This window comes from Microcaecilia unicolor, chromosome 8 (genome assembly GCF_901765095.1).
Source record: "Microcaecilia unicolor chromosome 8, aMicUni1.1, whole genome shotgun sequence".
Taxonomy (NCBI): Eukaryota; Metazoa; Chordata; class Amphibia; order Gymnophiona; family Siphonopidae; genus Microcaecilia; species Microcaecilia unicolor.
The window spans coordinates 133404261-133427953 of record NC_044038.1 but is presented as its reverse complement, the minus strand read 5'-3'; the positions used below and the strand labels follow the sequence as shown (position 1 = coordinate 133427953).

General features: G+C 42.1%; 1 protein-coding gene across 1 annotated transcript in view; it reads left to right on the top strand.

The window, feature by feature from the left end:
- TENM2 (teneurin transmembrane protein 2) overlaps window positions 1–23693 on the top strand; it is a 1250894-nt gene that overhangs the window by 578555 nt on the left and 648646 nt on the right. Inside the window, exon 5 of the mRNA XM_030212543.1 lies at window positions 17064–17186. Within this exon, the coding sequence (XP_030068403.1) occupies window positions 17064–17186 (123 nt within the window). The remainder of the gene's footprint in view (window positions 1–17063; window positions 17187–23693) is intronic.

Genomic DNA, 23693 nt, shown 5'->3' with positions numbered 1-23693 from the left:
CTTAGTAAAAGGACCCCTGAGAAAGGTCTAGGCTATCTGGAGAATTAGGGCCCTGTTTACTAAGCTGCGCTGTAGGCGCACTAACATTTTAGCACGCTATAAAAAGTTAGTGCACGTACAGCACAGCTTAGCAAACAGGGCTCTTAGTCTTCTAAAATTACCCTCTTCAGGGACAGTTTTTAAATCACATTTAAGGTTTCACAGTTAACTTGTGTCAATTGCAAAAGTTAATCCATGGCAGTTGCAAACCTCAGCAGTAACTATTGGAGATGTTTCTGGCATGCCCACTAATATAATTAATTACAACATCAGTAATGCATGTTAATGATACTCAAGATGAATAAATAAATCTCTGTTTCTAAATTAATATTTTGGTAACGTCACCGCCTGGTGAAAAGTTCAATTTGTAACAACACCACAAATCTGATATCTGTAATATTATGTAGGTACTGTAACCAATGATCAGTTAGAGAGGCCTCCTTTCTCTGTGTCTGAATATTACCCAAATATTAATTCAGAAAGAACAGAGATTTATTTATTCATGGAATACAGTTTACTCTGGCGGCTTAAACAAAGAATTTGAGAGGACTTAATTTTGAATGTAGATGGACTTGAGTATTGATCAATCCCACAGTGATATGAAGCAACATGCCATGGTGACGCAAAGCCTATGAAATGCCGGCATTTTTAGCTGGTTATTGGTCTGGCACCGTGGTGAGGAAGAAGGGTATCCTTCTGGGTTGAAGCCTTTATATTTATTTTTACATTCACTTTTACATTCATATATTCTTATAGATACATTGATATTGAATAATTATTATTAGGATTACGTTTGGGAGTTAAGGTGCTTGGTCTTACGATTTTAGATAATATAATTTCCTCTGATGAAGCCAGTGGTTAAACTCAGATCTGTGTCAGGGAAATGGAATTTGAGGACAAATTAATTTGCTACAGTTTAGGCATACACATGGTCGCAACAGTGTGATTGAAGGAGAAGTTAACATTATTGCTTGAGTATTACGGACCCATAAATGCAGTGAGGGAGACTCATCGGGGAAGATAAGTACATTTATATAATTTTTGCAATTGCTGCATTATATTTAGTGTGAAACAATAAGATACCATAACTCATTTGTAGGACTCAGTTTCAATCATGTAGTTCATTCCACATCACTTTGGAATGACGTATGCATGGAACAAATGATGTGCTATAATTGGCTTTTACACTATTGGAGATCATATTAGTGAAATGAGCACATCACTACATAAAATTTACTATTTGTATGATGAGTTTAAATAATTATTTTGCGTAATGGTATTATATGATTTATGAATTTTAAAAAAACTAGTACTAGTTTTAGAATTGTTAAGATAAAATTAATCTTGTGGAATTTTTTTGTTATGCATCATTCTGAATTATCTTAACAAGTTGTATGCTTATTATATATTTCAAAAACCTTAAAAATAAAGATTAGAAAAAAGCCATGCTGAGTCAGACCAATGTCTGTAGAGCTCAACATCCATTCTCTAACAGTGGACAGTCCAGGTCACACTCACCCAGCTAATTCCAAAAAGATCAGTTTTTTATAGTTCATTTTCAGGGACTTGTTTTCCTGACCATATCTTCTGGCAACAGATTCCAAAGTTTAATTATATGCTGCGTGGAAAAAATATATCTTTCTTTAATTTGTTTTCAGTCTGCTGGTCATTAGTTTCATGGTGTGTTCTCTTGGTTTATTTTTTCTGTTTGTGTTGTTTGAAAGGTTAAACAACAATTCTATATTTAACTGTTCAACCCAGAGTGGAGAAGTTGCCTAGTGATTAGGGCACCTGTCTTGACATCCAGAGGTGCTCAGTTCAAATCACACTGCTGCTCCTTGTGATCTTGGGCAAGTCACTTAACTCCCCATTGCCTCAGGTACAGACTTAGGGCCCTGTTTACTAAAGTGTGCTAACATTTTTAGCACATGCTAATGCTAGAGACACCCACAGGAATATATGGCACGGCTTAGTAAATAGGGCCCTTAGATTGTGAACCCTCCTGGGACAGAGAAATACCCAGTGTACCTGAATATAACTCACCTTGAGCTCCTACTGAAAAAGATGTGAGCAAAATCCAAATCCAAAACCCTACCCATGGTTTTATACAGTGCAGTACTATGGTTTCTGGCAGCCCTTGCTGACCAGAAGAAAGAAATCAGCATGGCATATCATGGAACCAAGCTGCAACATTGAAAGGAAGGTATGCACGGCACCCTCCACCCCCACAATGTCAGCATCCCTCTGCTGTGCTTACCTCACTTCCTGTGTTGCATCAGTTCTGGCTGCAGATGCCTTAGCTGATTTTTTTTGTTAGCAAGGTATCAAGCATTATGGACTGTTATTCTCCATGACAGGGCTGTTGACTGGCACACATTTGCCATCATAACCGCCAGTGAAGTAATAGAATTGAAGCAGGGAGGTTGCTCACTAGATCCATGTTCTTTCTGGCTAATCAAGCCTTTGAAGGAGAATTGATTAATTTGTCTTTAATTTTACGGTGTTATCCTCCCCTCCCCTCTCCCACCATCTTCTTGTCCGGAGTAGTATGCCTACTGCTACCTCAATAAAAAGTGGATTTGGACAACCAAATACTGACCTGTTTGTAATTTGCCATCAATCACTAAAGTATTACATGAACGGAGTAAGAGAAGTCATTCCTTGTCAGGATGGGTTTTGGATGTGCCCAAATGACAGCCAGGATACACTTCTTCTTTTTTTATTATCCCCTGTTTGAAACTGTTTGAAATTCTGCAAAATGGCAATATTAGAAAGGTGCTCCTTATACATATAGGTATAACGAGCATCTTTCTAACATAGCCATGTTGCAGGTATCATTTTGCTATTTATGCTTGCAATGAATACCAGATTATACTGACCAAAGGTATACGTGTGCTTTGTTTAGGAAGTTACCCTGTTGGCAAGCCATTCAGATACTGAAATGTTGGCACTTTACCTTGGAATGTAAATAAATTACTTTACAAATCCCATGGAGTGCCTGTAGCTTTATAAGCTGTGTGCCCAGCTCCCATTTTACCTTGTACTCTTCTAAAAATGTACATTTATTGCACCTGCCATTTGGAGATACAAGCATGCTTTAGGGACAGGTTGCATTATTATGACCCAACTGTATATTTTATGATAATATACACACTATCGTTTGTCATTTAGGAGTTATCAGAGGTCATATGTCTGAGCCTAACTACTTTGCATTTGTACATTTGCTGAGGAACAAGATGGCAGGATACAAATGTGTTCTGCAAAACCAGCATTTTCTGTCTGCTCTTATTGATAGATCTATCCTTACCCTAAAGCACTACAATAGGTTATAAAAATAATTTCTGAAATATTGAAACCAAGATTGCACAATCTATCATCTGTGCATGCTGTAGCAACTGAAAAAGCAGCATATGCATGCATAATGAGACAGAAAAGAAACCCCAGTCCTGCCATACTAGTGCAGTTTCACTGGCAAAGCAGAGTCCCCCTTCTCATTCCTAGATTTAGGACCACAATAGATCAAGTGACTTTCCAGGCAACAAGAAGTGGAGATGGTTCTGCTGAGAGGAATTTAGAAGGGCCGGGATTGAACAGCAGCAGGCGCCTTGGTCATTTCTTTAAAATCATCCTCATTTGTAAAAGCTATTTTAGAAAGGGAGTTATGTACACATTGTGATACTCACCATGTTTACTTTGCCAGGAGGTAGGTAGGGTAGGGTGGGGAGAGGGAGAGGGAGTGGTTTGCACAGGCCTAACAAGGGGGAATCCATATAGATAAAATTCCAGATGACATACCTGCCCCCAGGTACATATCCAGTGCCAGCTTTGGGTTAGTTTTTATTGGGATTAATAATCTAAGATATTATTTAATTAATATGTTTTTATTATTTATTTTTATGTGTATTTTTATAGTGGAATGAAACGTGGCCACATCGAGCAATTGATTTTAATAAAGAGTGTATTTCTACTTTCACTCTGGTCTGCATTGTTCACCTGTGGATTATCTGCATTTGGATCATAGCATCTATTGTTCCATATCATTCTCCACCCATTTCATGCCCTCTTTAAAAGATATATTTTAAAAACAAGGTTAACATGTGTTTAGTGACATTCCTAAATTCCTCCACATAACAAAAGCCTATGAGGCTTATTTTCGAAAGAGAAGGGCGTCCTTTTCACAGGTCGCCCAAATCGGCATAATCGAAAGCCGATTTTGGGTGTCCTCAACTGCTTTCCGTCGCAGGGATGACCAAAGTTCACGGGGGCATGTCGGAGATGTAGCGAAGGTGGGACTGGGGCATGCCTAACACATGGGCGCCCTCGACCGATAATGGAAAAAAGAAGGGCGTCCCTGATGAACACTTGGACGACTTTACCTGGTCCTTTTTTTCTTATAACCAAGCCACAAAAATGTGTCCTAAATGACCAGATGACCACCAGAGGGAATCGGGGATGACCTCCCCTTACTCCCCAAGTGGTCACTAACCCCCTCCCACCCTCAAACAAAATTTTTTAAAATATTTTTTCCAGCCTCGGACCCAGGCCCATCCCCTCCCCCACCTGTTACACTTGTGGTGGTAAATGTGAGCCCTTCAAAACCCACCACAAATCCACTGTACCCACATGTAGGTGCCCTCCTTCACCCGTAAGGGCTATGGTAGTGGTATACAGTTGTGGGGAGTGTGGTTGGGGGGGGAGTTGGGGGGCTCAGCACACAAGGTAAGGTAGCTATGCACCTGGGATCAATTTATGAAGTCCACTGCAGTGCTCCCTAGGGTGCCCGGTTGGTGTCTTGGCATGTCAGGGGGACCAGTGCACTACGAATGCTGGCTCCTCCCACGACTAAATGGCTTGGATTTGGTCGTTTCCGAGATGGGCGTCCTCGGTTTCCATTATCACCGAAAATCGGGGATGACCATCTCTAAAATCTGTAAGGTCAACCTAAATTTCACGATTTGGGCGTGCCCGACTGTATTGTCGAAACAAAAGACGGACAACCATCTTGTTTCGATAATATGGGTTCCCTGCCCCTTCACCGGGACGTCCTGCAAGGACGTCCTCAGGAAAACTTGGGCGCCTCTTTCGATTATGCCCCTCCACATGTTTAGACCTGATATCAAAATAAGCAATCCCTCCACTAAATCATCAACATTGTAGGAAGAAAATCAATTTCCAACATTATCTTGAAGAAAAGTGTCTAATTGTACCGTATAAAAAAAGACACATTTAATTGGAATTTTTTATAAGGAGCTAAACACGTACATGAATATTTTAGATAAAAGGTAGCTTCTTTTGCCAAAACTCTGGATTTTAGTTGAAGAAATTGAAGAAAAGATTTATGTCAAGTCTGTGTTACTCTTGAAACATCAGGTAATATCTACACAAACAGGCCACAAATAGAAATATCATTCTTTAAAAAAAAATAAAAGCTTTCATATTAAGCAATTTTTGTTAAAGGGTTATAGATTTGATATACCATCTTTCTGTGGTACCAACAAAGTGGTTTACATTTATTATAAGCAGGTACTTTCTCTGTCCCTAGTGGGCTCACAGTACAAGTTTTTATACCTGGAGTAATGGAAGGTGACTTGCCAGAATCACAAGGAGCTACAATGGAAACTGAACCCATTTCTCCAGGTTCTCAGCTCATTGCTCTATCCACAAGTCCAGGAATAACATGTATAGAATGTTTGTACGTTTGGGAAGCTCGCCAGGTGCCCTTGGCCTGGATTGGCCGCTGTCATGGACAGGATGCTGGGCTCGATGGACCTTTGGTCTTTTCCCAGTGTGGCATTACTTATGTACTTATATCCAAGTCTGAGAGGAATGAGGTCGAAAGGGCGACCTGTGCATTAATTACATCTTGTGAGGTTTCATGGAACTTAGGGGCCCTTTTACAAAGGTAAGCTGAAAAATGGCCTGCGGTAGTGTAGACGCGTGTTTGGGCGCGTGCAAAATCGTTCTTCAGTGCAGCTGTAAAATGTGCCTTTTTAAAATTTTTGCCGAAAATGGACGTGCGGCAAAATGAAAATTGCAGTGCATTTATTTGGGGCTTGAGACCTTACCACCAGCCTTTGACCTAGCAGTAAGGTCTCACACAGTAAATGGGCAGTAATGGTCTATGCACGTAAAATGCCGATTACCACCTGCGCACCAGAAAATAAAAATATTTTCCGGTGTGCGTAGTGGACGCACGTCAAAAATGAAATTACCAAAAGGGCCATGCAGTAACTCAAAACTGACACGTGTTGGGCGTGCATAGGTGCCTACACGGCTTAGTAAAAGGGCCCCTTAGTTAAATTGAAACATTCAGATTTTTCCAATACATTTACATCCTTCTCAATCTTATCCTGTTGAACTTTAACAATTAACACACAGTAACAATTCCCTGTAGTAATAGACTCTGCATTTGCCAATAGTAGCCTCTCCTTGAAAAATGTACGTAACAGAATTTCTCCAGACGAATTGGAAAGTTCAGAAAGTGCAAGTTCTTAGCCGTTCTCCAACTTCTTATGCAGTAGGGCCCAGATTCAGTAAGTGGTGTCCAAAGTTGGGCGCCATTAAGATTTGTGCCAAGTGCCAATTCTATAAAGGTCACTTAGCGCTAAACAATCTTTCTAGAATAGCGTTCAGTGCAGACTCCCTTGCCCAACTTTGGGTGTGACGACATCCAACTGCTGAAACCTGGTATATCGATGGCAGTTTGGTGAGTAGATGACCCTATTCTAAAACACTGCTCCTACATTTTGGGAATACCACTGACCCGCCCATCCTCCTCTCCTAACCATGTCCCCCTTTTGAGTTGCATAAAAGACAATTGTTAAGGAATAGCACATGAGCAGATCCATGCGCAAGTCCCAATTAGTGCTAATTAATGTCAATAATTGGATTGTTAATAGCTCATTAACTAAACAGTTTGCACGTGAATCTGGGATCTGCGCACATATTTGGGCGATCTTTATAGAATCCAAGAGTAGATGGCTATTCTTAACAGAAGATGTACTGACTCCTTGCAGTTGTAACAATCTGAGTTTCAGCATGGTAAATCCTAATGTCCAATTTGAACATTTTAGAATCTAAGTCATTCGATTTGTCCAAAGTTTACTTTAAAAACTGAGACATCTGTATAGTAGAAGACTGTAAAATTTTCTGTGTCCTAGATAACACAGCCCAGATATCACCAAGTGAGGTTGGATGTTCTAGATTAAACGCCTCCTTGTGACTGACTGTTGATCTCACTATGGGGCCCTTTTCATGAAAGGAATGCCACGTGGCAACCCAAAACTACTGCTGGCCCAACTCGGACGCCGGCGGTAGTTCTGGCTCGAGCGTGCGCCATTTCCTGAATGGGTGGCGGTAAGTGCTCCCCGTCAAATGGCCACGCGGTAAGAGAAATCTTACCGCATGGCCATTTGGGGAAAACTTTTTACCCGCTGTGGTATAAAGGGCCCTGGCGCACAGGAAATAACCCCCACCACTACCACAGGACCCTTTTTACCACTGCTTGGTAAAAGGACCCCTCTGTTCATAAACTTTCAGAGAGCTGTCAGAGCTATCTATAAGGAGAAAACAAGAGAAGATGATGCTTACAGGAGGTTTTCCCTTTAGGTAGCCTATAAAATTGAGCTTTCTACTCTTCTTCTGGCATTTTCCACATTTTAGGTTTAATTCGATCATCTGTTAAATCACACACATCTTCAATTCTGGTAGCTTTTCATTGCTTCTTCTCCCCCCCCCCCCCCCCCCCAATGTCATGATAATTGGCTGCCTTGCTGAAATTGGTGTACCTAAGGGACTGGAACATTGCTTCAGGGCAAACTAAATCAGTCATTCCTGTAATCAGCATGGAGGAATCTTTTCACATGTGCTCAATTTTTCAGCTTTGCAGACTAATTCTTTTCTCTGATAGCAGCTATGGTCATGCATTTCTGAAAATTTTAGCTTCTCCTATATCAAATACTGTACCAGATAATCAGTTTTCATTGCTCCCGTTGTATGCTGAGCATTCATATTGAATTTAACCCAATTTTATTGATATATAATTTTTCTTAGTCCTTTTTTTCAGATGGTTAACCTTCCCCACCCTCTTTGTCCTCCAACCCCTGCCTCTCTCCCCTGCACAGTCCTCCATTCCATTCTCTGGCTTTTCTCCCTGCCACAGTGGTTCCAAATCTGTCCTGGGGGAACCACTGTCCAGTCAGGTTTTTAGGATTTACACAATGAATATTCATGAGAAGGATGTACATGCACTTCCTCCACTGCTTCTCTCATGAATATTCATTGTAGATAGTTTGAACACCTGACTGGCTGGGGGTCCCTCAGGACAGATTTGGGAATCACTGCCTGCTGTCTTATTCTTACTGCAGTTGACCCCTCTAATTAACTCTCTTCATCCTACCTTTTCACCTCATCTTACCCTTCTAATTTCCCATCTCCTCCCCAAATCTCAGTCTTTGATTTCACTTTTGTACTTCAGTGAGTATATTCCAGTCCTGAATCTCTGTCAGAAACAGATCCCACGAGGACAAGCTGGCAGCACAGGCTTTGAAAAAGCATATGTGACTGCTGCTCCCTTTCACAGTCCTTCCTCCTGCTCATCCTTTCTCTGCAAGCCTGGCACAAGCTTCCCCTCTGGAACCAAAGTGAATGCTGCAAGAAAATTAAGGGATGCCACTGGACAGCAAGTGCCTATACTCTTACCAAGTTGCCTCGTGGTTGAGTGTGAGGTGACAAATGGTAGTGGTAAATGGAGCTGAAAGGTTAATGGCTAGAGTGCCCACAATAAAGTTAGTGAGCAATACATTTTAAACAAATTGAAGAAAACATTTTTTCACTGAATGCATAATTAAGCTGCAGATTTTGTTGCAAGAGGATATGGTAAAAGCAGTTAGTGTCGCGGGTTTAAAAAAGGTTAGGACATGTTCCTGGAGTTAAAGTCCATAAACCAATAATAAGGTGGACTTGGAGAAATTAATTGCTAATTCCCTGGATCCTGCCAAATTCTTGTGACCTGTTGTGCTTGGGGGGCCCTTCAGTCTAACTCTATGGAAAATCTTATGTTCTTATGTAAACAGTGGATACCAGTGGTGTCACAAGCATTGTTTATTGGCCCACTCAATTTCAATATGTTTGTTAATGACATTTCAGAGGGACTATTGGAAAGGTTTTGCTTTTCTAAATTCTAACAAGTGTGGGCACTCTTACTGCTCCAAAAATACTTTCCATTTCTAAAGTGCTACAAGACATACTCAGTACTGTGCATACACAGATCACAGAGTTAATTACATTCTAGTCAAGACAAACATTCATGAAAAACAAGAGACTCTAGGAGAATGTGTATATTAAAGACAAAGTCAGGATGAAAACATAATGTTTAAGCTGAATTTTGATATGGCTGGAGAAGGAGAAGGTCAATGCCAGCTCAGGAAGTCTGTTCCAGGCAAATGACATACAAGGTTGAAAGTGCAGAGTCAGAAGTTCACAGTGGAGAAGAGGGGCATAGATAAGAGTGACTTGCAAGATAGGTGGGGTTCATGAGGAAAAATGCAGAGCAGTGGTTCCCAAACCTGTCCTGAGGACTCCCCAGCCAGTTGGGTTTTCAGGATATCCGCAACAAGCGTTCGTGAGTTAGATTTTCATCCGCTGCTTCCATTGCATACAAATCTAACTTATAAAGATTCATTGCAGATATGCTGAAAACCTGACTAGCTGGGGGTTCCCCAGGACAGATTTGGGAACCACTAGTATAGGGAGAAAGTAATGAGGAGCTGAAGAGTGATAATAGGTGTGCAATAGAAATTTAAACTGCATGTGGAAGCAGATGGAAAGCCAATGCATTGACTGAAGGAGAGAGGTCATATGTTTGAAACAGTGTTGAAGGAAATTAAGTTGCATTTTCAATAGACTGAAGTGTGGAGTAAGGGTTCTGCAGAGGACCTATTAGAAACAGGTTGTAGCATTCTAAGCAGGAGGTAGTGAGAGATTTTACCATCTTGACATGCTGAGAAACTTGTTAAGCTTGTTAAATTACATACATTATTATAGAATCCACGCTGATACCAGCAACGATCTCTAGACACTGTATACAGAATCCGTGGGTAAATGTCTAAGCAAATGACCATTTTCAAAAGAAAAATACTTTTTAGGTTTGAAAATTGCCATATTCACCACTTGAGTATTGGATGTTTTCAGCAAAACGTCCAAAATCGAACTTAGACGTTTTATCAAAAATGTCCCTCTTGGTCTCTCAGGGTTATGCCCAGAGTTTGAATCTTGTCAACAATCAGCATCTCCAACACTGACTCTGATCCATCATCAGCCCATAGACTACCTGTGGAAGCAATTTTTTTTATTATCTTAGTGTCAAAAAGTTAGACTACAAGGAGTGATGTTCAATTGCTTATGCACTGCAGTCACTTTTCAAAAGGAATGCATGTTGGACCCCATTTGACATTTGTCATGTGCCGAGTAGATTTACTAAGGTCCTCTGTAGACATCAGCCGGCTATTTGTGCAGATGTTCAAGGATTCAGTACCATGTGTGCTTTTCAATATGCCAGACATGCATGTTGTTTTAATCCCTCAATTTAAACACAGCCCCAAGAATGTCCCTTTTTAACCCAATTCACCATTATGTGCAGTCCGAAAGCCTGCACCTAGTTTTAGCCAGGCAGAGGAGGGTAATTTTCAGCCAAGCCCATTTTGTCATGATGAATGGCTTTGGAAATTGTCCTCAAAGAGGCATTTTGCTCGGAGATGATATTTTAGGTAGAAGAGGTATTAGAAACAAATAATAGTACTTGACTGCAGTGTGTTTTTCTCTCACTTGTGACATATTGTCAAAGCTCTCATGCCTCTGCTATATAAAGATTGCAAAACAGCTATCAGCATAATTATATAAACTGCATTGTAAAGGCTGAGGTGTGAAGAAAGAGCCGGATCATGTTTGTCATCCCTATCTTTTCATTGTACAATAATTATGTTTCTGGACAAGCCTCGGTGTCCCAAATGGGACACTGCTGGGAAAGTGAGAATCGTTTTCCACTCTTAGGAACTGTGTAGCATTCTTCTTATTACTGTATCTTGAGAAATTAAAAGGGCCCTTTTATGAAGTGTCAGTAAGCCCAACACAGCCTTACCACTCGCTAAAAGGGAAGTACTGCCGGGATACCCCAGCAACTCGGCAGCAGTTCTCTCCCCCAGCACGCGCCATTTCCAGTGCTGCAAAAATATTTCAATTTTAGTAGCACCGGTGTGTACCTGGTGGTAATCGGGCAGTCAGGACCATTAAAAAAAAACAAAAAACAAAGACCTGCCTTTTACCCGCTGTGTTAAAAGGGGGCCTCAGCACTCATCAAAAACATGCGCCAACACCAGCTTTGTAAAAAGACCCCTAAGTGAGGACAAATTTAAGTCAATTTCAGCACAATGACTTGATTCTTTTCATTGTTTCTGTTCTTTTTAAGTATATAAGTATTGCCATACAGGGACAGACCAAAGGTCCATCAAGTCCAGCATCCTGTTTCCAACAGTGGCCAATCCAGGTCACAAATACCTGGCAAGATCCCCAAAAAAGTACAAAACATTTTATGCTGCTTATCCCAGAAATATTTTCCCCAACTTCAGTGTAATAATGGTCTGTGGACGTTTCCTTTAGGAAGCCGTCCAAACCATTTTTAAACTCTGCAAAGCTAACCGCCTTTACCACATTTTCTGGCAACGAATTCCAGAGTTGAATTACACGTTGAGTGAAGAAACATTTTCTCTGATTCATTTTAAATTTACTACTTTGTAGCTTCATTGCATGCCCCCGAGTCCTAGTATTTTTAGAAAGCGTAAACAGACGCTTCACATCTACCCATTCTACTCCACTCATTATTTTATAGACCTCTATCATATCTCCCCTCAGCCATCTTTTCTCCAAGCTGAAGAGCCCCAGACCCTTTAGCCTTTCCTCACAGGGAAGTCATCCCATCCCCTTTATCATTTTCGTCGCCCTTCACTGCACCTTATCTAATTCTACTATATCTTTTTTGAGATGCGGCGACCAGAATTGATCACAATATTCGAGGTGCGGCCGCACCATGGAGCGATACAAAGGCATTATAACATCCTCATTTTTGTTTTCCATTCCTTTCCTAATAATACCTAACATTCTATTTGCTTTCTTAGCCGCAGCAACACACTGGGCAGGAGGTTTCAACTATCATTGACGATACCTAGATCCCTTTCTTGGTCAGTGACTCCTAGCGTGGAACCTTGCATGATGTAGCTATAATTTGGGTTCCTCTTTCCCACATGCATCACTTTCCACTTGCTCACATTAAACGTCATCTGCCATTTAGACACCCAGTCTCTAAGGTCCTCTTTAATTTTTCACAATCCTTTAACGACTTTGAATAACTTTGTGCGTCAGCAAATTTAATTACCTCACTAGTTGCTCCCATCTCTAGGTCATTTATAAATATGTTAACAAGCAGCGGTCCCAGCATAGACCCCTGGTGAACCCCACTAACTACCCTTCTCCATTGAGAATACTGACCATTTAACCCTACTCTCTGTTTTCTATCTTTTAACCAGTTTTTAATCCACAATAGGACGCTACCTTCTATCTCATGACTCTCCAATTTCCTCTGGATTCTTTCATGAGGTACTTTGTCAAACACCTTTTGAAAATCCAGATACACAATATCAACCGGCTCACCTTTATCCACATGTTTGTTCACCCCTTCAAAGAAATGTAATAGATTGGTGAGGCAAGATTTCCCTTCACTAAATCCATGTTGACTTTGTCTCATTAATCTATGCGTTTGAATATGCTCTGTAATTTTGTTCTTAATAATAGTCTGTACCATTTTGCCTGGCACTAACATCAGACTCGCCGGTCTATAATTTCCCGGATCTCCTCTGGAACCTTTTCTAAAAATCGGCGTTACATTGGCTACCCTTCGGTCTTCCGGTACCACGCTCGATTTTAAGGATAAATTACTAACAATAGTTCCGCATGTTCATTTTTCAGTTCTATCAGTACTCGGAGATGAATACCATCCAGTCCAAGAGATTTGCTACTCTTCAGTTTGTCAAATTGCCCCATTACATCCTCTAGGTCTATAGAGATTTCATTCAGTTTCTATGACTTGTCAGCTTTGAATACCATTTCTGGCACCGGTATCTCTCCCAAATCGTCCTTAGTGAAGACCGAAGGAAAGAATTCATTTAATCTCTCCACTATGGCTTTGTCGTCCCTGATCGCCCCATTTACCCCTTGGTCATCTAGCAGTCCAACAGATTCTTTTGCCGGCTTCCTGCTTTTAATATACCTAAAATAATTTTTACTATGTGCTTTTGCCTCCAACGCAATCTTTTTTTTCAAAGTCCCTCTTTATCTTCCTTATCAGCACTTTGTATTTGACTTGACATTGCTTATGCTGTTTCTTATTATTTTCAGTCAGTTCCTTCTTCCATTTAGGGAAAGGGAAATAGGACTTGATATACCGCCTTTCTGTGGTATTTTGCAACTATATTCAAAGCAGTTTACATATATACAGGTACTTATTTTGTACCTGGGGCAATGGAGGGTTAAGTGACTTTCCCATAGTCACAAGGAGCTGCAATGGAAATCGAACCCAGTTCCCCAGGATCACAATCCGCAGCACTAACCACTAGGCTACTCCTCCACTTTCTAATTCTCACTTATTTATCTATTATTTACTTTTCATACTAGTTTTTTCAGGTCAATATTCAAACAGAAATATCTGGATAACTGCTACAGTTGTCAGATAGTTCTCTAAGCTGCAGCTATCTGGAGGTATTCCAAGACACTATCTAAATAATGCTACTGAATATCCTTAGGACCCTGTTTACAAAGGCGTGCTAGTGTTTATAGCGCGCACTAACTGTGTAGATGTCCACAATATTCCTATGGGCGTCTACACGGTTAGCACGTGCTAATTTATAGCACACACTAAAAATGCTAGAGCACCTTTGTAAACAGGGCCCTTTGTATGGGTTCTATTTAGATAGAGCTGGGGGGGTATCATAGACAGAGCATGGGCAGTCCCTCATTACTGGAGATATTCAGGCCCTCATGATCCAAAGCCCCGCGCTGTTCCAAACAGTGCTCTAAAAATAGCGCTGGAACAGCGCAGGGCTTTTCTGCATAGATGATCAAAGATAATGCATGCAAATCTAAGCAGCGCAATTATCTTTGATTATCATGTAGAAGTGCGGGTGAATTGTGCCTGAGCATTCGCTCAGCACAATCCTCCCGCACTTGTTTGACAGGTCTGGGCTGTCAAAAGCCCAAACCTGTCAAACAGTCTGCCCCGCGGCCCGAACAACGGGGGCTGGAGGTCGGGTGGGTCTCCAGCCCCCCCCCCCAAAACCCCCAGAAAACATTGTGGCCGCCGCCGGCCAAACCCTCTCCCACCCTCCCACCCAGCGACGGGGGGGGGGGGGGGGGGGGGTTGGAGGTCCGGTGGACCTCCGGTCCTCCCGACGATCCCACCCCCTCAATGTCTCCAGCCCCCCTAACCCCCAGAAATTGTGAAGTGGCCGCCTCCGGCCAAACGCTCTCCCACCCAGAGACCGGGGTGGGGGGAGCTGGAGGTCCGGTGGGTCTCCAGCCCCCCCCCAAACCCCCAGAAATTGTGAAGTGGCCACCTCCAGCCAAACGCTCTCCCACCCAGTGACGGGGGGGTGGGGGCTGGAGGTCCGGTGGACCTCCAGCCCAACCCAACTCCTCCCCCCCCCAGCGTTCTCCTTTCAATCCCTTGTGGTCCGTGCTGACAACCCCCCTCCTGGCCCCCCTAACTTTCATTGGAGGAGGGACGCAGCCTGCCTCCCTCCTCTTCCAGTCGACACCGCCGCAAAATGGCAGCGCCCAGCCCCACCCATTGCATCCTGGGATGCGCTGGGCGGAGCTACAGACCATGTAAGGGAATTGTCACCACGGACCACCAGGGATTGAAAGGAAAACACTGGGGGGGGGAGGAGTTGGGTTGGGCTGGAGGTCCACCGGATCTCCAGCCCCCCCCCCCCCGTCGCTGGGTGGGAGAGCGTTTGGTCGGAGGCGGCCACTTCACAATTTCTGGGGGTTTGGGGGGGCTGGAGACCCACCGGACCTCCAGCTCCCCCCCCCCCCCGTCGCTGGGTGGGAAGGTGGGAGAGCATTTGGCCGGAAGTGGCCACTTCACAATTTCTGGGGGTTTGGGGGGGAACGGGGGCCTGCCAGCATGCAACTGCATGCTGGACAGGGCTCACCATTCCTACCCAATGATCCGCAAAGTCTAACGCCAGCTCGGAGCTGGCGTTGATTTTGCCGCAGCCAGTGACCCAATCTTTGGCGCGCTGGATGCTGATCATTGGGGATGAATGCGTTAAGCACTGATTAGCATGCATTTGCAAGCTAATTGCGCTAAGAGCCCTCGAGTGCGTTGTTTCAGGCGCTCGAGGGCTCTGATCATGGGTCGGCAGCAAACTCCGGCGCTAGTATGGCATTAACAGCCTCTAGCGCCGGAGTTTACTTTTGATCATGAGGGCCTCAGACCGTTGATAAAGTTAGGACAGAAAAATTGTTGTCCCAGCTTTTGGACAACGGTTTGAATATCACTGCTATCCAGAATGCAAAATGCTCGCTGCTGATTTCAAAAAAGCCTGGGACAAGTACATAAGGTCTGCAAGGCTGAGGAAACGGCACTGGTTACCAGTAGAACCAGGTGTTATTTTTAAACTACACTGCTTAGGTTTGTTTTATTTTGCATGGTTATGCACCTAGCTATATCTTTCTGCTTATTGATTTGTCAGGCAGAAATTCAAGCTCAGAATCTAGGGAATTTCTAACATTGTATTACCCAAATCCTAAGAAGATTGTTTACAAAAATATATTTTTGGTTAACTTTTCATATCAGGCTGTGAGTCGATGGAACGAGTTACCACGAATGATAAGATACCAGACAAATTATAACAAATTTCTGAAATTGTTGAAGACATACTTATTTAGTCTGTCAATATTAAATAATTTTATTTTTTATAGCTAAGTTTGTAACAACCCTGAGAATGCCCAGTCTCTTTTTCTGTTAGCTATAGTGAACTGAAGAGGTAAGTGTGGCATATAAATGTAATATAATGTATGGATGGGCAGACGGATAGGTACATGGTCTTTATCTGCCTTCATTTTTCTCTGTTTCTATGCTGTGAAGATTCAGCGCCAGCTGCAGTCCAGGCGCTGGTATTGGATATCTGTATATTTTAAAACCCTATTAAAAACCCACTTTTTCAGCTTAGGGCCTTGTTTACTAAGGTGTGCTAGCATTTTTAGCGCATGCTAACCATGTAGACACAGGTAGCACACACTAGTTCTTAGCGTGCGCTAAAAACTCTAATGCCTCTAGCGCGGCTTGGTAAACAGGGTACTTCGCTTTTAATGATTTTTTTGGGTTGTGCATTTGCTGCTGTTCTCTGTGAAATAATGTAAGTTCAGCATGTTTAGATGGCAGGTATTATGTTGTTTTATATAGTATGAGATTCTCGTTGAATATGTCTTTCCTGTCATAAAATGGAGTTCTTTTCCTATTATATTTTATACTGTAATTTGGAAACCGCTTTGACCTTCTTAGGAAAGGCGGTATATCAAGTACCAATTAAACATTATTATGGCTGGTGTTTGAAAAAATGCCAACCACAGCTGCTGACTATCAGGCATGTGTGTCTGTACTCTGGCAGGTTTTAAATTTACCTTCTGTACATGCAGTTGAGCCGTGCTCCATGTGTTCGAAACCTATTGAATTTCTGTATGTTGAGCAGTGGGATGCTGAGCACAGCTTGCAACCTGACTGGAAGGTGAAGGCTAGGGTGGGGGTGGGGTGGTGCCCAGAATGCTGTAGCTGTTTCTTCTCAATGCACATTGTTTATTTATTTAAGTCTGATTTCATGCCTTATCAATAGTCCTGGAGCATGCTAAAAATAAAGATAAAATACAAAACAATCAGATTAAAGCATCTCTTCCCTGCTTTGTTTCCCCTGTAGCAATGCATCTGCTTGGCCTCAACTGGCAGCTTCAGCCAGCAGAGGGACACACCTTTAACAATGGGATAAGGACAGGCCTTCCAGGGAGTGATGACGTGCAAACAATGCCATCTGGAGGTAGAGGTAAGCCTGCTGATAAAACAGTACCAAGTTAAATATTTGTCTGTTTGTGCTTAAAAGTAGATTATAGCTGTAAATTAATGTATAATACAGCTGTTGTGCTATCCTTTTTTGGTTTTCTCTTTGACATATGAACTGGTCTTCAATCCTTTCCTACAAAACATCTCCCAAGGAACTGTTCCCAACTTTGGATACAAGGATTTACATCAACTGAAACTTGGCGTAAATCTTCACAAGTAAATTAGGCATGGATCCCCCAAATTCTATAATACTGCGTGCATCTTTAGTGAACGCCCCTGACCCGCCTATGGCCATGCCCCTTTTCAGTTGCGTGCTAAAAGATTTGTGTGTGCATATTTATAGAATAGTGCTTAGCAAGATGCACGTGCAAATCCAAATTGTTGCCAACTAACTTCAATAATTGATTGTTTGTACCCAGTTATTGGTGCTAATTGGTACATTAATCAAATTCCACGCATAAATTGGGCACACTTCCAAATTAGCGAACACAATTTTGATCACCATATACGGAATCCAGGGTTTAATGTGCAGAAACACGACTACCTTAAGGGGCTTCGCAGTAGTTTGCATGTTCCTGTGCGTTTAACCATATGATCCTGAATTTTTCAGTCAGGGGACGTGGCACAGACAGAGAGTGAGTTGCGGAAGTGTTAACCAGCTAACACGTTACACTTATCATATACTAACTGCTTTATGTAACGTTAATACAGGACCACTTATTGCCTCCTAAATAGAAGACACCAAGGACCAGATTCTATATAAGGTGTCTAAAAAATCCTAGCACTAAACATTTCCGCTTAAGTGTATTTTATAAGCGGTGCCTAGGTTTAGGCGCGGTATGTAGAATACGCTTTGCCGATATCCCAGTGCCTAAAACTAAATGCCTCCATTTACATCAACAAAAGCATGGCATAAATCCCTGCACGTAGATTTACACACACTGGTCCATATTCTATAACTACATGTATAAATTTTGGAACGCCTACAAAATGCCCATTTCCATGCTTATAACCATGCCCCTTTTGAACTATGCACATTAGAATTTAGGAGCAGTTCATTACAGAATACTCTTAGCGAATCGTGCGTGTAAATTCTAATTATTACCTATTAGTGCTTATTATTGCTTGTTAAGTGCTGTTATGAATGCTGAATAGCTTGTTAAACCAGTTAAGTTACAGATGCTGTTATAGAATATGCCTGGATTTTGGCACGGATCTCTAAATTCACTATATAGAATCTAGGGGCAAGTGCTTCCCTGTTAACCTGGTGCAAGTACTGCACATTAATTTTAATATTAATACACAAACTACAGTAAAAACTGGTAGGGACACCTCTTCTTGATGCAGTTAGGTTTGGACTTGCTGCTTGTTAAAATTGTGTGTTATAGCATGTTAAACCCAAGACTTAATCTGGCCAGGAATGGCTCATGGCTGGTTAAATAGTGTTTAAGCACCTAACTGTGGATCTTTAGCAGGAGATAGCCAGTTATTTCCCACTGAATATTTGCAGTTAGCGACTATATCGTACAACTTAGCCGGTTAAACACTGCAATGTTAATGGTTAAAACAGGCCATATAAATAGCAGGCCTATGTTAAACTGTTAAGCACTTAGGGGTCCTTTTACTAAGCTGCCCTGCAGTAGTAGCTAGGGGCTGTTTTTCCCGCGCCAGGGCCTTTATTACCGCATCTAGTAAAATGCCCCCCCCCCCAAAATGGCCACATGATAGCATAACCCTTACTACATGGCCATGTGGCGGGAAGCACTTATCACCATCCATTGAGGTGGCAGAAAGGGCTCCTGCGGTAACCCAACGGTAACCGGGTAGTGCATGGCGATGCCTGATTACCACCGGGTTTGTGCCACGCTAGATAAAACAAATGTCCAGAGCGCCGGAAATGGCGCACGCTCCAGCCAGATGTACCGCCAGTGGCCGCGTTGGGCCAGTGGCAGTTCCAGATTAGTGAGTGGTAAGCCCATGTTGGGCATACCGCCGTATAGTAAAAGACTCCCTTAAGTGGCTAGTGTTGAATATCGGTTTAACCAGTTAAGTTGCTGTGGAAATGTTTGAGAAGGCAATTTTCAGGCCATTTGATCCAGGTAAATCATTTTGAGTCGATTTACTGAAGTGTACTACCAGGTAGTGCTTACAGTATATACAGCAGATTGTATGCCGTGGGACTTCTGTACTAATAACATAGAAAACCGTAGCAAAGCTAGCCTATTCCGAACCCTGTGAAAATGGTCTTGATTTGCACAGATTGTTTGGTGTTTCACTAACGTTCACTTCTTTTCTCATTCTTGTTTTCAGAGGTTTGTTACTCTTAGGGATTTATGAAGCTACTGGGAATTTCAAAAATATTAACCTCATTGAAAACAATGTATTTAGTTATTTTATTTTATTTTATTTTATTTGTTACATTTGTATCCCACATTTTCCCACCTTTTGGTAGGCTCAATGTGGCTTACATAGTTCCGGAGAGGTTGTTTCTGAGTCTGGTGTGATCAAATACAAAAAGTGGATAGTACGAATTAAAGATTGGGCAGTTCACTCCATGTGGGTTGTGAGGGTGGGATCGTTCGGTGAGGGATTGGGTGTTATTACTTAGTTAATTGTTATGTTTCATAGTTTGGTATTTATGTTGGTTGAGTGGGGTATGCCTTTCTGAAAAGGTGAGTTTTTAGTTTTTTTTCGATAATTTAGGTGGTTACTCGTGGTTTTCAAGACTTTTGGTAATGTGTTCCAGAGCTGTGTGCCTATGTAGGAGAAACTGGACGCATATGTTGATTTATACTTCAGTCCCTTGCATCTTGGGAAGCGAAGGTTTAGATACATTTGTGCAGATTCAAGTGTGTTTCTCTTTGGTAGGTCGATTAGTCCAGTCATGTAGTTCGGCAGAAGACCATGAATTATTTTGTGAACTATAGTGCAAATTTTGAAGGCGAATGCGTTCTTTGATTGATAGCCAGTTCAGTTTTTCGAGAAAGGGTTTTGTGCTTTCAAAACAAGATTTTCCATATATAAGCCTGGCTGCCGTACTCTGGGCAGTCCTAAGTTTCTTTAAGATTTGTTCTTTACATCCCACATATATTCCATTGCAGTAATCGATGTGAGATAACACCATTGTAAAATCATGTTACAAAATGTTTCCCTTGGGGAGAATTGTTGTACACATTTGAGTTTCCACATTGTGTGGAACATTTTCTTTGTGATGACAGAGGCTTGGTTTTCCAAAGTTAGATTGTTGTCTATGGTAATGCTGAGTATTTTCAGATTTTCTGAGATTGGGAGAGGGTAGTCTAGGATATTTAGGGTTGTGGGGTGGTTTGTGCTGTGTTGGGAAGAGAGAATGAGACAGTTTTTTTTTCTTTATTGAGTTTCAGTTTGAATGCCGATGCCCGATAATGTGTTTGTTAGCATTTTTGTGACAGCCTTGTGGCTTTTTTCCAAAAGCAAAGGGTTTTGGTGATGGGAGAGGGATATTACAATGACATCATGCAGGAATTACCAGACTAGGGGTCGCAAAATCTAAATTTGGGATTGTGACCTTGGGGGTGGGTGGCAAAAAAAAGTAATTGACCCATGCTTTCCGATTAACCCCCTCATATGCTCTGTGGAAAGAGGGGGATGATGACTGTATCAACTGTAATATTGTAGGAGGGCTGGGAGCAACAGCATGGAAGAAAGGTCACATGCTTTCTCTGGCCATGATGATAGGATTACAACCATAGAAAGATTGATAAGCTGATGTAACTGACAAGCCCAATATTTAAAATCCCTTATTCAGGTAGCAATATTGGCTGTCCAGATAAGTGCCGCTGAGTAGGGCTATCCATCTATTTTCAGTAATATTATCTGGATAAAGCTGCTGAAGATTATTACAGACAGCCCAGCTCTATCTGGATAGTACCAGGCAGTCTGTATACAGTGTCCAGAATCAGTAGCATACCTTGGGCAGGGCGGTAGGGGCGGTCCACCCCGGGTGCATGCTGCAGGAGGGGTGCTAGAAGCAGCCGCTTAGCTGTCGGCTCCTTGCTCCCTCTGCTGTTACTTCCTGTTCTGTGGCAGAGGGAGCAGGGAACAGGCAGCCAAGCAAGGAATGCCACTGTCCAGAACTCTCCATTTAGCACAGGGGTGGGCAACCATGGTCCTTGAGATCCATAGCCCAGTTCAGTTTTCAAGATGTCCACAATGATTATACCTGAGATCTATTTGCATACAATGAAAAAAACACATGGAAACCAATCTCCTGCATATTCATTGCAGAAATCTTAATTGGGTTGTGGTCCTCGAGGACCATGATTACCCCCCCCCCCCCCCCCCCCCGCCGGTTTAGCAGCACTGTTGGATAAGTTGCCAAACTTTTTCCTGTCAGCTATCTGTGAAGTGGACTGAATATTTCCTCTGTCCAGACACCACTGCCACTGTCCACTCTGTCCAGACACTAGTACTGAATTTTCGAATGTTTTCAGCTGCAGCAGATTTTTTAAAATACTTGAATCAAGGTTACCTGCTCTAGGAGGGCAGCTCCTTTGTATTTAACAATATATACAGCCCATTTTAAATTATTTACATTTTTATATACTGACCTTTTTCAGATTCAGGCTACAGAGCAAGTGAACAGTATGGATTACCCAATCATAAACTTCTATCAATAAATAATGTGCATAAGACAAACGACCCTCTCTTTTTCCAAACCTCCCTTACTACATTATATTAGAGTTATTATAACACCTTCCTCCCAGGACCTGTCCAGTGGTATTTTCTTCTACTGTAAACATTTCCACACAAGAGACTAGATGGAGGCAGATGTTTCAGTAACCATATAGCATGAATAGCAAAATAAATTTAAAATGTTAAAGAGTCTTGCTGCTCAGTTCAGTTCAATGCCATATGCCAACTGGTCCGACGACGTGCCCCGTTTTGAATTTCTGCTTCAGGGATTCATCCGTGCTCAATAAGCTAAGTGTTTTTCACATTTTGCACTTGATTGTTTATTTTTGGGGCTATTTATGGGTTTTTGGACATTAGGACATTTATAAGTTATGCACCATAGGGAAGAGTCATATGTGTATTGACGTAATTCAATGTGTTGTTTAAGAGCAATGATTGCTTTACATACAGCAAAGCACTATTGAGCAATGGGAGTTGCCATTCATTCTGAATGGTTGCTGAAACATCTTCCTCCATTTACACAATTTTTTGAGATAAGTAGTCATTATTCCTGAGTTCAAAACAATTGAGTATTTAGAGACATTTTTTTCTTTTGTACAGTGGTATTTTCTAGCATGTTGGTCTATTAAAATTGCAGATAATCCATGGTCATGGCACAGCTATTTGAAGAAACTCAGGATAATCACAAAATGTGTCTATGATTTCAATTTTGAATGAAATTGCTGTGCCTAAAAGGGTCATGGATTTGATTTACTGCCTTCCTATGGTACAACTAAAGTGGTTTACATATTCTATACAGGTACTTTCTCTGTCCCTAGTGGACTCACAATCAAAATTTTGTACCTGGGGCAATGGAGGGTTGAGAGGCCCTTTTACTGAGCTGCGTAGGCGCCTACGTACACCCAACACGTGCCAATTTGGAACTACTGCCCAGCTACCATGCGGTCCGGGCAGTAATTTCATTTTTACACGCATCAACTATGCATGTTGGAAAAAGTTTTGGCGCGTAGCGCTAACCGGACAGTAATCGCCAGTGTACGGGCGCTGACAATTACTGCCCAGTTAATGTGTAAGACTTTACTGCTAAGTCAGTGGGTGGTGGTAAGGTCTAGGGCCCAAAATGGACACGCTTCAATTTTTATTTTGCCGCACGTCCATTTTTGGCCAAAAATAAAAGGCCTTTTTTGCAGTTGCGCTGAAAAATGGACCTGCGCGGGTCCAATACATGCATCTACAGCAGCACAGGCCATATTTTGGTGTACCTTAGTAAAAGGACCCCTGAGTGATTTGCCCAGAATCACAAGGAGCTGTAGGGGAAATTGAACCTAGTTCCCCAGGTGCTTAGCTCACTGCACAAACCTTTAGGCTATTCCTCCACTCCAAGGAAAGTGACTTACTCAGTTACCATAATAGAAGGGAAGCCCCAAGGATTTTTTCTGAATCAAAGTCCGTTGTGATTGTTGCTGGCCTATGTCCCTTTCCCAAGTGGTCTGCCTGGGCCTCCCAGTAGCATATTCATACATGCTATTCATGCTAAAGTTCATATAATTCAGGGTGGAAGCGATTATTTCAACATAGCCATGATAAGAACAAAAGAAGTATCATAGTGGGTCAGATCAAAGGTCTGTTGAGCCCAGTATCCTATCGGACAAAGGCCAGTCCAGGTTACAAGTACTCAGCAGGATCCCAAAGAGGTGATCCAATCCTTGTTGCCTATAGCCAGAGATGAGCAGTGTATCTGCCTGTTAAAAGAACCCCCTTCCTGCTTGCTACATGTGCACATCCGTGGAAACCATGATTAAGAAAGCAAAGAAAC